The sequence below is a fragment of the Xenopus tropicalis genome, chromosome 6, assembly GCF_000004195.4.
Source record: "Xenopus tropicalis strain Nigerian chromosome 6, UCB_Xtro_10.0, whole genome shotgun sequence".
In the NCBI taxonomy this organism is placed as follows: domain Eukaryota; kingdom Metazoa; phylum Chordata; class Amphibia; order Anura; family Pipidae; genus Xenopus; species Xenopus tropicalis.
The window spans coordinates 75,283,967-75,299,336 of NC_030682.2; the positions used below are offsets into that span (position 1 = coordinate 75,283,967).

Consider the following 15,370-nt stretch of genomic DNA (forward strand, 5'->3'; position numbering starts at 1 on the left):
GGTCATTTTCAGAAAAGTAGTTCTAACGAACGTAATTGTTACGTGCGTTAAATCGTGTGTTAAATTGTGCGCTAATATAGCAAGCGGCAAAATTTATCATGCACAGCAGGAATTAACGCACATGCGGAAAATAACGCAAGAAAAACGCTCATTGCGACTTAAATAACGCAAACAACATTGCGTCTAAATTAACGCAAGTATCCTTTTTAGTGAATCGTGTGTTAAGTCGCGAAAAATAAGAAGAGATAAAATTGTTAACGCATGCTATAAATAGTGCTTGTTTTAACGCACTTTAGTGAAGTCTGATCTGCCCTTTCTATTGCATTGGAATTCTGTTGGGTTGATTGATCCATAGATTGTATCTTGCCTTCTCTGGAGGAGTTAGCTGTTAACCATCTGCCTGCCACAGTCATTATTCTATCAAAAGGAAAAACATACCAACAGCACAGTCTTTCTGAGTTTGCTACTGACAGTGGATCTGTTGGATGTCCCAAGTTCACACAGTGAATGAGGATTTCTTCTTTTGCCCCTACTTCTTGAGTGCAAGAAAGGTAGATAAACTGGGAGAGGCATATGGAAGGCATTGAGAGGCTGTGAGAAAGACGTGGGGACAGGGTCTACAAGAGAGGCACAGACTTGTGTGCATGTCTGAAAGTTATAAATGGCGCATTTAAAAAAATGTAATTTACAGTTTGGTCCCATAGGGAAATTACTAAACTGTAGATTACAGGGCATGTTACATGGCATTTATGCATTATTAGTTTAGAATAGCCTGGACTGTTCTGAAATGGAAAACCATGCTGCAAATTAAAAATGTAATCTAGTAAACTAGATTATTATTTTTCAGTGAAGTTGCGTAAATTTCCTCCTGCAGGCAACTTTGTGCAACTTCGGAAAATGAAACGACGTATGTCTTTTCACTGGCAATTCATTTTTTTGCCGGAAAAGTATTTTGGGGAGAATAGTCAACGGTGGTAGCCAAGATTAACCACGTGACTAATCTCCCCGTGGGCCATGAGCCTTAAAGGAGAAGGAAAGGCTAGTAAAGAGTTAATCTCAAGCTGCAGGCATACCTTCAGTTCTCTCAATAGTGCACTTAAGTCTCCCCATATTTCACCTGTTCAGAAGATCTGAAGCCAAACACTGAGAAAAAACACTGAGCTGTGTAAAGAGGATTCCCATAATGCATCGCTCCTCCCTTGACTGTTGGACCGGGACACTGTAGGCAGCGCATGCGCTTTGCAGTTTTCAGTGTAACAAAGCAGGTGCGCTCCCCCCTCCCCTCCCCTACACAGAATGAGGAGCGATCAGAGCGAAGAACAGGCGAGCACTGTGGGGAGCGGGGGGGCTCTACAATATATTAAGGGCTTTGGTAGAATCCTTTCCTTGCTCTTTAAGCCCTGCCTCAATAAATCTTCTAATGTAAGTCATTATCACATTCAAGTAAACACTGGTCCGTTTTACAGGAGCCAATTAACATTTTAAAAAAATTAGTTGTTTTGGCAGAAATTAGTTGTTTTGTGTTGAAACATTTCCTATGATCATTTTGAGTGGGGGTTAGTCATCGGAAATATAAACTGATGTACTTTATTTCAGATGGAAATTCCTTCCACTAATATTGTAAACAAATATGTCGCTACACAAGGACCACTTCCTCACACATGTGAACAATTCTGGCAGATGGTTTGGGAGCAAAAGTTGTCAATTATCATCATGTTAACAACCCTAACAGAGCGAGGAAGAGTAAGTGATCATCATATTGTTATTTAATAATATAATTATTTACAGCTGCTAAATACATTTATTTTAAAGAATAACAAGTAGTACATTTTCCTCTCTAGACAAAATGCCAACAGTATTGGCCTGATCCTCCAGAAGTCACAGAGTATGGTAAATTTCGTGTAATATGCAAGACCGAAGACTGTACAATTGCTTACGTCTTCAGAGAAATGCTCCTTACAAATACTGAGGTAAGGGATGCAAACATACTCTCACAAACCATATTATATATATACAGTAACTCTTTCTGGATACCTTTAAGAGCATATTTATTTTAGTGTGTAATATTTATTATAGTGTGCAGGGATGCAAACATACTCTCACAAACCATATTATATATACAGCAACTCTTTCTGGATACCTTTAAGATCATATTTATTATAGTGTGTAAGCCAGCATCACCGGTGATGTTGCCCAAAGCAACCAATCAGCTCTTTGCTTTTGTTTCCTAACTTATAGGTGACCATTGCTGCTATGGGCAACATTAACGGTGTGGCTTACACATTTTAACGAATATGCCCCTTTAAGTGCCACAGAATGTATGTTCTGTGGGTAAAAGTGCCACAGATGATAGATTCTACATTCTACGGCACTTCTGGGTCTGGGAGCAGTTTTTAAAGGGCAATGAGCAGAGGTGGAGATTGAGCATGCCCATGGGCACGATCGCAAAGGGGCCGCACGGCAACAACAGACACGTGGCAACTACATGTCTGCTGTTGCCTGCACTTCCTGGAGCCCCCCCCCAGTGTGACCATGCCCAGAATCAAGACAAAATATGGCCACCCCGGTTCATGGATACCTTTTGCATCCTCCTCTGGATTTCTAGTCTACTTGCCCTGAAATTAGTGTCACATGTACACAAATACACACTTTTACATTAATGCACACTTAATTTACATATTCACAGCACACACACATACTTGCGCGTGCACACATGCACACACAGTACACAATATGTGTACACATACATACATACATATATAAACACTTAATATTGTGGCTTTTTTTTTATCACGTGGGTTTTTTTTTTAAATAAATGTTTTATTGCCATTGTGAATAGCGTTTTCGTTAACCGCACTGTGCAATACCTTTTGTATTTTAATTCAGTGATTTGATGCATTTTTTTAATGTCTTTTTGGTGCATTTTTAGTCATTTTATTGCATTTTCAGTTCTGCATTGGTATCGTTCACTTGTTTTTGTATGTAAATCTTATTTGACCAAGCCAAAATATTCAAACTGTGATTCTGTGATTCAAACAGCAGCCAGAGCTGTGAAAATTCATATGCAAAAATAAATGGTTTTGGGGGGTTAAATTATTATTTTGTGTTTTAACCCTACAAAAAATGCAGTAAACGTGTTAAATTTTCAGTAGCTGAAATGATCTGGGACAATTGTTACGTACTAACTTCTTTTTGGGGCCTCTAAATGCCAGATACTTTTGGTTATCCTATGCACAATGGGCATCAAACTGTTCAGTGGACCCTTGGCATTCATAGTTAGGATGTTTATTCTTGGTACCCAACGCTATGTGGGAGATAAGATGCTTGAAAGTGGAAGCTTTGACGTTTGGTACTTACGAGTAGAAAGACTTTTTCAGATTCAGTAGAATGGGTACTTTTCAAAAATGTATGGTTTCCTGGGGTAAATTTAAGGTTTCTGGATTTTTAAAGTATGCCATATTCTGCTGTTTGAGCAACAGAAGTCAGAAATCTCTATAAAACTATGCATATCTGGTATTGGCACGTTTAAGAGACATGAGGTTTTCCAAATCAATTGAATTTTGTCCATAAAATAAAATCTTTTTCTGGTATAAATCCTTATATCATAAAAAAACAGCAATTTGCTTGGTATTTAGAGCTTTTAATCTTGTTCCAGAAGTGAAAATACACAAAAAAGCAGATTTAGAAAGTTTAGGTTCTCCTGAAAAAAAAAAAAAATAATGCATAGTTTTCTCAGGTAATGCCCTTAAAGTGAGAGAGTACTAAATGTTCAAAATATGCCTCGCTTTAAGTGCAAAATTCTGCTGACGCTCAAGGCTCTTAATCTGTTTCAACTGTTGCATCGCTTGTCTCTTTACATACTTGCTGCATAAAAACTTATATAGAAAATTTGATTTTTTTATAGAGGAAATAAATATTTTGGTTGCTACTATTGTACTTAAAAAATAAAAATTCTATAAATACATATCCAACATATTTTCACTGTTTGGCAGGTGTGCTGCTGCCATGAGGCGCATTGAGAAACTTGCCATATGCGGCAGCATCCAGCAAGTTTCCAGGGGCACCAAAACCACGCTCCTGGTAACTTAGAGCCAAAATTCCGATATTGAAATCAGAATTTTGTCTCTTCTAGTGAAGTGAGCGCAATAGCAGGGGGGGGGGGCTCTATTAAGTGATGTGTTTTGAAAAAAAAAAAAACATGTATTCCTATAACAGTATTCCTTTAAAAAGTTGCATCACAGTGCAAAATTTATTCCAGAGACTTCAGGCATACCAAATGCACTCTGCCAGAGACTTTCCTAGGGACAAGTAACTGATCACATAAATTTGGTGGGTACACACAGTCTACATAATTTTTAATTTTCTAATGAAAACTTTCCTTTTCCCTATATGTTTTGATTTTTTTGGACCTTTTTAACAAGTAATTTTGGACTAGGGTTTTTTTGCCTTCATTGTTCGATAAAGGGCCAGTGAGGCTCAAAATGTAGTGTAAAGGTTTTTATTAGCATGTAAAAGATATGCAGCCTGTTTGCTTCCACTACCCACTGTGATCAGCAGCAAACTGTTTTATGGGGGATTTTAATTATCCAGACATTGACTGGAGTAATGGGATGGCCAAGTCAGAAAAAGCTAGTAAGTTTATAAATATGCTAAATTAACCTACTAGGAATGATTCACTTTTGGACCTGGTGATATCTAATAATACTGAACTCATCACTAACATTTGTGTGGGTGAGAATTTAGGGAACAGTGATCATAACATGGTCTCCTTTGAGATAATGTTGCAGAGACAGCTCTATAAGGGATTAACTAAAACACTACATTTTAGAATTGCTGAATTTGCCAGTATAAGGGCATCTCTGCAATGTATCAACTGGGAAAAGCTTTTCAAAGGGTTAAACACTGATTGAATATCTTTAAAATATTGTTTAGTAAGTATGCAGCTCAGTATAAGCAAGGAAATGCATTGCAAAGCCAAACCTTTATGGTTGAATAAAGTCAGTGTGAGGGTTGGTAAGAAAAATATGCTTTTAAAGCCCCAGTTAGCTGGGGCAGCCAAAACTTTCATCAGGTACAAGGAAGCAAATAAAGCATGCAAAAAAGCTATCAGGAAAGCTAAAATAGAGATGGAAAGGCGTATTGCAGCAAGGAGTAAAAGGAATCCAAAATTATTTTTAAATATGTAAATAGTAAAAAAATAAAGCAAGAAGAGGTTGGACCCTTAGTAGCACAGTAATTCTTCTTTTTCAGTGGTCTACACAACTGAGGAGCCAGCTAATTAAGGCTTCCCTTTTAATAGGCCCAATTCTAGTAATATAACTGTCAGGACATGTAAGGGTAAACAAAGGTCCAGGACCAGATTGTATTCATACCAGGGTATTAACCTTTTCACTGCCAGCCGTTTTGAACAAAGTGGAACTTCTACTGCCAGAGAGTTTTTGAAAATTTTGCACTGTTTCACTTTAGGGGGACTTTTAGTTTACCCAGGAAAACTATATATCGTTTTTTTCAGGACAACCTAAGCTTTCAAAATATGGTGGAATTTTTGTGTAATTCTAAGTCTGTAATAAGATTTAGGCTTTTAAATGTCTAAAAAATAAAAAATATTTTCCATAATATAAACACATACACCAGAAACAAAAATTATTTTATGCATGAAAATACAACTAATTTGGAATGGCCCATGTCTCCTGAACGTGCCAATACCAAATATATATAGTTTTATGGAGATATTTCACTTGTATAGGTCAAAAACTCCCAGCAGTACACTACAAAATTTCCAAAGCACTGCTCCAGAAAAAGAGAAAAACAGGGAGACACGCTAGCAGGTGGTCCCTGTATAGACTTCAGAGCTTTGCACCGTTAATCCCAGGAAAAGGTAATGATTATTAACAGGTTATTCACTTGATCAAAATAGCTTTTGGGCCCAGGGCTTTGAGGGGGGTGGAACGGGTGTTGATGCAGGGCTTTGGGTTGGGAAGGGTGGGTTGAAACGTCTGCACGAATGATGTGCATTTTATTTAGCTAGGGTGCTTCAATATATAGAATGGGAGGTTGGGCTGCAATATAGATTTACCTGAATTTATTCTATTGTGGGGTGGTGGACACAGAAACGGCTGAATTTCAGCCCTAAGCTAAAAGAGATCCGCACCTCATTTCAGTTATAACGGGGTTCGAATCCCCTACTCTGCTAAGCAGTGACTTTAGATTATAGGGAAACCCGATCTGAGTTCTCCTTATATGGCAACATTTTCGTAACAATTGTTGCAGGTTTATCACGATCTCTCCCTGACTGCCTTCACAGGGCTGTTTAAGCAGAGAATTTCGATATAAAAGTTATCTTTCAAACTGCAACAATTTAGCGAATTTAATCAAGACAGGTTTACTCTGAGCAGCCTCACACTACCTCATAGTTCTTATTGTTATTGAACATCACCCCAGGCGATTTTTAATGGGGATTTCTTTAAGATATACTTCACCTTTTAAGTTTGATTAATAAAAGTTAAGTTTTAATTTCCTATCCTATTTTGATCAAGTGAATTACCTGTTAATAATCATTACCTTTTCCTAGGATTAACGGTGCAAAGCTATGAAGTCTATACAGGGACCACCTGCTAGCGTGTCTCCCTGTTTTTCTCTTTTTCTTTACATAATTTTACTTCAGTTGCACGTTACCCCAATACTTCTACTCTATTCCATCTAATCTCAATGTGAGAGTATAGACAGTTATTTTTTGAACGTGTAAGGTTAGTGTGGACGGTGCTAGCTTTTTCTACTTCTACACTGCTCCAGAAAGCTGCATACTTTAGATTTAAAGGTCAAAAATTCCACTAACAGAAGGTTTATCCCAGAAAATTATATGAAAATCGCTTCAGAGCTTACGGTCTATAGTATCTTATCTCCTACAGGTCATAAAGTAACCATTTAAAACACCTTAAATATGAACGCCAGGGGTCCACTGAACAGTTTGATGTCTAATATGCATAGGTTTACCTATGCAAGTATGTGGAATGTAGGGGCCCCAATGTGAACATACCCCCATATGATCTATCATTTCTGTCATTTCAGCTCCAGCAAAATCAACATATTTACATAATTTTATGTAGGATAAAGCTACAAAAAGTACGCTCACCCCCAGAAAGCCATATATTTTTAGAAAGTACACATTCCCCTGAATATAAAATGGGTACCCATGTCTTTCTACTCCAAAGTACCAAGCCGAAAAGCTTTCCTAAATTTAGCAATTTTGATAACATTTCCAAAAATCCCCTGCAGCATCTTATCTCCCACATAGCATTAGTACCAAGATAAAACACCCTAAATTTGAACACCAGGGGTCCACTGAACAGTTTGATGCCCAATATGTATAGGTTTACCAAAGTATATGGCATGTAGGGGCCCCAATATGAACATACCCCCATATGATCTATAATTTCTGTCATTTCAGCTTCTGCAAAATCAACACATTTATTATTATCATTTTATGTAGGATAAAGCTAGTAAAAAGTACACTCAGTACTCACCTCAGAAAGTCATATATTTTTGGAAAGTACACATTCCCCGAAATCTAAAATGGGTACCCATGTCTTTCTACTCCAAAGTACCAAGCTGCAAAGGTTTCCTAAGACATTTCCAAAAATCACCTCAAAACTTCCAGTATGCAGCATCTTATTTTCTATAGGTTATTAGGTACCAAGATAAAACACCCTAAATATGAACCCCAGAGGTCTACTGAACAGTTTGATGCCCACTGTACATAGGTTTATCAAAGCACATGGCACTTAGAAACCCCAAAATATACCTTGTGCACACTAATTTAATGGCTTACCTTTACCTAATTCATAAACTTTTCAAAAATATATGGTTTTCAGGGGTTACCCTACATTTCTGTAGGGCAGTTTTATGTGGGATAAAAACTGCAGAAATGTAGGGTGGCCCCTGAAAACCATATATTTTTGGAAAGTGCACGTTCTGACAAATCCAACATGGGTTAAGAGTCCTTTCTACACCAAAGTACCAATCTGCAAAGTTTTCCTAAAGTTAGTGGTTTCTATGACATTTCAGAAAATCGCCTAAAAATGTTGTAATTTGCCACATTTGTCTCACACAATTTCTTGCATACAAAGGCAAATCACCCCAAATAGGAACACCAGAGGCCTACTGAACAGTTTAATGCCCAATAGATTTACCAAACTATGCAGAGTACAGGGGCACCCAAATAAAAATAGGGCATATGAATTTTCACATATGACGCTCCAGCTAGTGCAATTTTTGCACCTGGTATGTGTCTTATGTGCCATAAGACCCCCTAACAGTACGGAGACCCTAGAAAACCACACATTTTCCGAAAGTACACATTCTGACAAAACAAAAAAGGGTAAATATATCTTTCTACTGCAAACTACCAAACTACAAAGCTATGTTAATCATATAATATTTCTGAAAATCGTCCCAAAGCTTGCATTTTGCCCCATTATGTACCCCCACATTTCATAACGTACCAACATAAAACACTCTAAATATGAACGTCAGAGCTCTACTGAACAGTTTGATGCCCAATATACATAGATTTACCAAACTACGTGGGGTACAGAGGAAGCCAAATTTAAATACAGCAGACAAAATGTCCATGTGCAAGACAAGAACAATATGAAATGCAATAAAATTGCTAAAATCCAAAAAATAAAAAATAAAATCAATGTTTTTTTTTCTAGTGATATCTGCAGTCAGAATCACAGTTTGAGTATTCTGGCTTGGGCAAATTAGTTTTACAGACAAAGTCAAGTGAACAACAACTATGCATAACTGAAAATGCAAAAAATGCAATAAAATGACTAAAAATGCACCAAAATCACAGAAAATGTAATAAAAACACCAAAATAATACATAAACAAAAAGTACAAAATTACATATGTGTGGAAGTGTGTGTACACATGGCAAAATGTGTTTTGTGTGCACGTGTGTGAGGGTGCAAGTAAGTGTGCTGCGAATGTGTGAAACCCCCCCAAAAATGTGTGTGTGTGTGTAAGTATAAGTGTGTATTAGTGTAATATGTGTGTGTGTATGTGGCACTTACCTGGGGTCAAGGAGCTGGAGTTCACAGGAGGGAGACAGGAGACACAGGGACAGCAGCTGCAGTGAAGAATTAGTGAGTGGGCGGCACAGGAAGGGGGGGGAGTGCAGGAAGGGAGAGAACAGAAAAAGGCAGACACGTAGAATCTACGTGCTGGCTTTTCCTATGGGGCCCCTGGGCGATCTCGCCCCAGGGGCCACTAGTTACCCCCCCTCTGCTCGTCCTCTAGGGGGTTCTTTACCTTGTGCTCGTTCTCTGCACTCTGATTAAGCGCCGAGCGCAGAGAACAAGTGCAAGATAAAGAAGACGTAGCTCCTACGTGCTTGGCGCCTAAAATCTTTTTATGCCAGCACATAGGAGCTATGTGCTTGGCAGGGAAAGGGTTAAACAAGCATAGTGCTGTGATTACCGAATCTCTTCATTTAATTTTTCAGAATTGGTTTAGGTTTAGCATGGTGCTGAGAGACTGGGGAATTGCTCATGTGGTGTCGTTATTCAAAAAGGGATCCCATTCTCATCCTGAAAACTATAGGCCTGTTAATCTGACATCAGTAGTAAGAAAGCTTTTGGAAGGGGTTATAGGGGTTAGCATACTTAAATACATTACAAATCACAGTAGTATAAGTTTGTGCCAGCATGGTTTTATGTGTAACAGATCTTGCCAGACTAATTTAATTGCCTTTTATGAGGAGGTGAGCAGGAACCTCGATGCTGGAATGGCAGTGGATGTCATCCACTTAAACTTTGCTAAAGCATTTGATACAGTACCACACAGAAAGTTAATGATAGATGAAATTGAGAAATATTGGCCTAGAACATAATATTTGTACTTGGATAGAAAACTGGCTGAAGGATAGATTGCAAAGAGTGGTGGTAATTGGAACATTTTCTAACTGGGCCAGTGTTTGTGAAGTACCCCAGAGGTCAGTCCTTGGTCCTTAGCTTTTTAACTTATTTATTAATGACCTGGAGGTGGGCATAAAAAGTACTGTTTCTATTTTTGTTAATGATACTAAATTGTGCAAAACTATAAGTCCAGTGCAGGATGCTGCCACTTTGCAGAGCGATTTGACAAAACTGGAAAACTGGACAGCAATATGAAAATGAGGGTTAATGTTGAAAAGTGCACTTTGGTAGAAATAATATAAACACGAGTTATACATTAAATGGTAATGTGTTGGGGTTATCTTTAAAGGACAAGGAAAGTCAAAATCTATGAAGCACACTATTAAATAGTACTACTAATGCTGTGTAAAAACGCTATAATTCTGGCTTGCCTAATGAAAGATTTACAGAGATACACCTGCTACATTCTACATACTTGTTTCAGTGAACGGCGCCGCCATTTTGTCAGCACCAACCCCCCCCCCCCTCCGCTCGATCTCTCTCTCTGGTCCACTCCCTCCTTGCCTCTCCCCCCCCCAGGACTTGCTCGCTTCGTTTTGTCAGCTCCCTACCCCCCCCCTCCGTCCGATCCCTCTCTCCGGTCCGCTCCCCCTTTGCCTCTCCCCCCACCAGCACCTTGCTGTCTGTCACACACCACCCGCTCGCTTTGCGTTTTGTCAGCACACATCCCCCCCCCCCCCCGTCCGCTCGCTCTCTCTCTGGTCCGCTCCCCCTATGCCTCTCCCCCTACCAGCACCTGCTTGTCGGCTGCCACACACCACCAGCTTGCCTCTCCCCCCACCAGCACCTGCTTGCTGGCTGTCTGTTCTTCTTTTGTGCCGCTGCATACACGCCATGGCAACCAGACGCTAGGGGGAAGCCTACAGTCCCAAGTCGCCAAGTCTGGGCAGGAGCGAGGCATTATGGAAATCTTCTCTACCCAGCTCAGCGTTTTTTCTAACTGTTTGGCTTCAGATCTTCTGAATGGGTGAAATATGGGGAGACTTAAGGGCACTATTGAGACAACTGAAGGTATGCCTGCATTTTGAGATTAACTCTTTACTAGCCTTTCCTTCTCCTTTAACTGAGAAGGATCTGGGGATTTTTGTTGATAACAAGCTGTCTAATTCCAGGCAATTTCATTTCATGACTACTAAAGTACATGAAGTCTTGCAGAGCCCAGAAATCTAAACAAGCTACACCTGCACTTAGATACAATTGTAACTAATGAGCTAAACAGGTCTCTTAGGGAAACTGAGACTTAACAAAACTGTAATAACACAAAAAACAAGACCACAAAACCCCCAGAGATTTGTTCAAACCTGCCAAATTTTGTGAAACGAGAGTGAAATGGGAGTGAAATTTAGGGGACATGGTCAAAAAACGGGCGTGATCAAATTATATTCACCGTGCTACACTCAGCATTTCTTTTTGTCCCTCTTTCCATTTCAAATCTTGGGAGGTATGAGACTATCAAGGTTGGGGTTGTTTTCTCTCGAAAAAGGGTGCTTGTGTGGGGACATAATTACTCTGGACTCAAGTACATTAGAGGGGATTATAGACCGGTAGGGGGTGTTCTTATTAAACAATCAGCGCAACAGATGCTGTATAAAAAAAACGTTGAGAAAATTGCCACACATTTGCCAGAATTGTGTGTGAAATTGGCGTAATTTTTTTACGCGGTTTTTCTTCACTGGAACTTACATAAAATAACGGTGTCAAATCTGGCATTCGGAAGGCAATGTTCTCCATTTATTTTACACAGTTTTTTATGCCATTTTTTCAGCAAATTTGTTTTACACAGCATAATAAATATGCCCCTAAGTATTGATGTTGGTATATATGGTTTATGTATGTGAGTGTATAGATAGGCCAGAGTGGGTTTGTGTACGCTGGGTTCACTTGAAAGGGTTGAACTTGATGGACTTTTTTCAACCCTGTGTTTTAATTATGTTTTAAGGTCTATAGTGCTTAGCCGGCACAATAAACTTGCTCCATTAAAAAATAACTATACAGTACATAATAGCTGCAGTAAACAAACAAGAATGTTGGTTTTATTCTTTTTAGACAGGTAATGAATTTCCAATTTTTCACCTGCAATATGTTGCTTGGCCTGATCATGGAGTTCCTGATGATTCTTCAGACTTCCTGGAGTTTGCCACATGTGTAAGGAAAAAAAGGGTGGCAAATCAACCAGTCCTGGTTCACTGCAGGTAATTTGTACTATGCACTATAGGAGGAGGGTTACTGTTCTGTAATCATAGACTATATCCTTTATGATTAACCTCATAAAAACAAACAGGATGCATTGAATGATATATACAAACAAAACATATTCCCATATTTCTTATTAAAATAATAGTAATAAATCATGGATCTCCAAATGTATTATTTTCGTTGGTGGTACTGCATTGTAAAAAGGCTTGTGAATACAACTATGCCAAATGCAAGAGCACCCTTTAGTGATAAATAGCCACAGCTCTTGGTTTAAAATAATACCTTCCTCTGTCTCACGCTTGCTATATTGCATAAGAGATTTTCTCACGAAGTCACTAGGCAGCATAGGGACAGATAGGTTAATACTTCCTTCCCTCCAGGAGGCAAGATGGCTTTAAAGACTGAAAAGGTTGAGCTGAAACTTCTGGCCCCTAGGGGAATGGTTCCTCAACACAGAAGTGTTTCATCAACTCAGCGTTCAGAAGTGTTTCATCAACTCAGCGTTCGGTGGGGAACACCTCAAATAGACCTGATGGAGTCCCTGCTACAACCACCAGGTGACCCAGATACTGGGACCATCAGGCCTTTGCAGTCGATGGATTGGTAACTCCATGGACCTTCGACAGAGTATATCTTCCTTCCAATCCCCATAATCCACCCAGTCCTGCACCAACTATGTCTCTTCCACACCACCATCATAATCACCTCACACTGGTTCAGGAGAGCCTGGTTCTCCAACCGTGGGCTTACCTCAGAGGGAGGACCTGATGCTACAGGACCAGTAAAGGTGCCCCCAACTACAAACAGCTTTCACTCACGGCATGGATATTGAAAGCGCCATCTGGAATTAACAGGGGTTCATGGACAGAGTAGCAAACTCCCTCCTACAAGCTTGTAAACCATCAATCGCCTCTTCCTATTACATAGTAACATAGTAAGTTGGGTTGAAAAAAGACATCCATCACGTTCAACCATAATGACTATATATAACCTGCCTAACTTCTAGTTGATACAGAGGAAGGCAAAAAACCCATCTGAAGCCTCTCTAATTTGAGGGGAAAAAATTCCTTCCTGACTCCAAGATGGCAATCAGACCAGTCCCTGGATCAACTTGTACTAAGAGCTATCTCCCATAACCCTGTATTTCCTCACTTGCTAAGAATCCATCCACCCCCTCTTAAAGCTATATAATGTATCAGCCAGCATGACTGATTCGGGGAGGGAATTCCACAACTTCACAGCTCTCACAGTAAAAAAAACCTTTCCGAATATTTAAATGGAATCTCCCTTCTTCTAAACGGAGTGGGTGCCCTCGTGTCCGTTGGAAGGACCTACTGGTAAATAAAACAAAGGTTATTATATGATCCCCTTATATATTTACATAGTTACATAGTTACATAGGGTTGAAAAAAGACCATTGTCCATCAAGTTCAACCCATCCGAGTAAACCCAGCACACAACCTATACTAACCAATCTATACACTCACATACATAAACTATATATATACAACCAGTAATACTAACTGTAGATATTAGTATCACAATAGCCTTGGATATTCTGCTTGTTCAAAAACTCATCCAGGCCCCTCTTAAAGGCATTAACAGAGTCTGCCATTACCACATCACTAGGAAGGGCATTCCACAGCCTCACTGCCCTCACCGTAAAAAACCACCTACGCTGCTTCAAATGGAAGCTCCGTTCCTCTAATCTATAGGGGTGACCTCTGGTGCGCTGATTGTTTTTATGGGAAAAAAGAACATCCCCCAACTGCCTATAATCCCCTCTAATGTACTTGTACAGAGTAATCATGTCCCCTCGCAAGCGCCTCTTTTCCAGAGAAAACAACCCCAACCTCGACAGTCTAACCTCATAGCTTAAATCTTCCATCCCCTTTACCAGTTTAGTTGCACGTCTCTGCACTCTCTCCAGCTCATTGATATCCTTCTTAAGGACTGGAGCCCAAAACTGCACCGCATACTCAAGGTGAGGCCTTACCAGGGACCTATAAAGAGGCAAAAATATGTTCTCATCCCTTGAGTCAATGCCCTTTTTTATACAAGACAGCACTTTATTTGCTGTAGTAGCCACAGAATGACACTGCCTGGAATTAGACAACTTGTGATCTACAAAAACCCCTAGATCCTTCTCCATTAAGGATGCCCCCAACACACTACCATTCAGTAGATAGTTTGCGTTTATACATAGTTATCATGTCACCTCTTAAGCACCTCTTCTCCAGTATAAACAGACCCAACTTGGTCAGTCTTTCTTCATAACTGAGACTTTCCATACCCTTTACTGGCTTAGCTGCCCTTCTCTGGACCCTCTCTAACTCAATAATGTCCCGTTTGAGCACTGGAGACCAAAACTGAACAGCATATTCTAGATGGGGCCTTACCAGCGCTCTGTAAAGGGGAAGAATAACCCCCTCCTCCCGTGAATCTATACCCCTTTTAATACAACTCAAAACCTTGTTTGCCCTTGCAGCTGCTACCTGGCATTGCTTGCTACAGCCAAGTTTATTATCTACAAGGACTCCAAGGTCCTTCTCCATTATGGATTTGCCTAGTGCAGTCCCATTAAGGGTATCTCATCTGCCACTTAGCCGCCCAGATTGCCAGTTGGCCAAGATCCTGCTGCAAGGATGCCACATCCTGGATAGAATTGACTGGTCTGCAGAGTTTTGTGTCATCTGCAAACACTGATACATTGCTTGTAATACCCTCCCCTAAGTCAGTTATGAACAAGTTAAACAAAAGTGGACCCAGTACAGAACCCTGAAGGACCCCACTGAGAACCTTATTCCAAGTAGAGAATGTACCATTAACAACCACCCTCTGTACCCGATCCTGTAGCCAGTTTTCTATCAATGTGCAAACGATTCACTAAGACCAATAGACCTTAGTTTAGAAAGCAGTCGTTTGTGGTGAACGGTATCAAATGCTTTGGCAAAATCCAAATAGATTATATCTACTGCATCCCCCACTGTCCAGCTTCTTACTTACCTCATCATAAAAAGCAATTAAATTGGTCTGACAAGACCTGTCCTTCCTAAAGCCATGGATGTCAAACTTACAGGACTATAATTGCCAGGCTGAGATCTTACTCCCTTTTTAAATATAGGAATGACATTCGCCTTCTTCCAATCCATAGGTACCATACCTGATGAAAGTGAGTCTGAGAATATCAGAAAC

The 15,370-nt window shown here is 39.8% G+C and overlaps 1 protein-coding gene across 7 annotated transcripts in view; it reads left to right on the forward strand.

The window, feature by feature from the left end:
• Positions 1 to 15,370, forward strand: part of ptpn3 (protein tyrosine phosphatase non-receptor type 3) — a 228,470-nt gene that overhangs the window by 206,497 nt on the left and 6,603 nt on the right. For all 7 annotated transcript variants that reach the window (XM_031903477.1, XM_031903476.1, XM_031903475.1 and 4 more), the window contains 3 exons: positions 1,597 to 1,743; positions 1,842 to 1,970; positions 12,026 to 12,171. In XM_031903477.1, the coding sequence (XP_031759337.1) occupies positions 1,597 to 1,743; positions 1,842 to 1,970; positions 12,026 to 12,171 (422 nt within the window). The remainder of the gene's footprint in view (positions 1 to 1,596; positions 1,744 to 1,841; positions 1,971 to 12,025; positions 12,172 to 15,370) is intronic.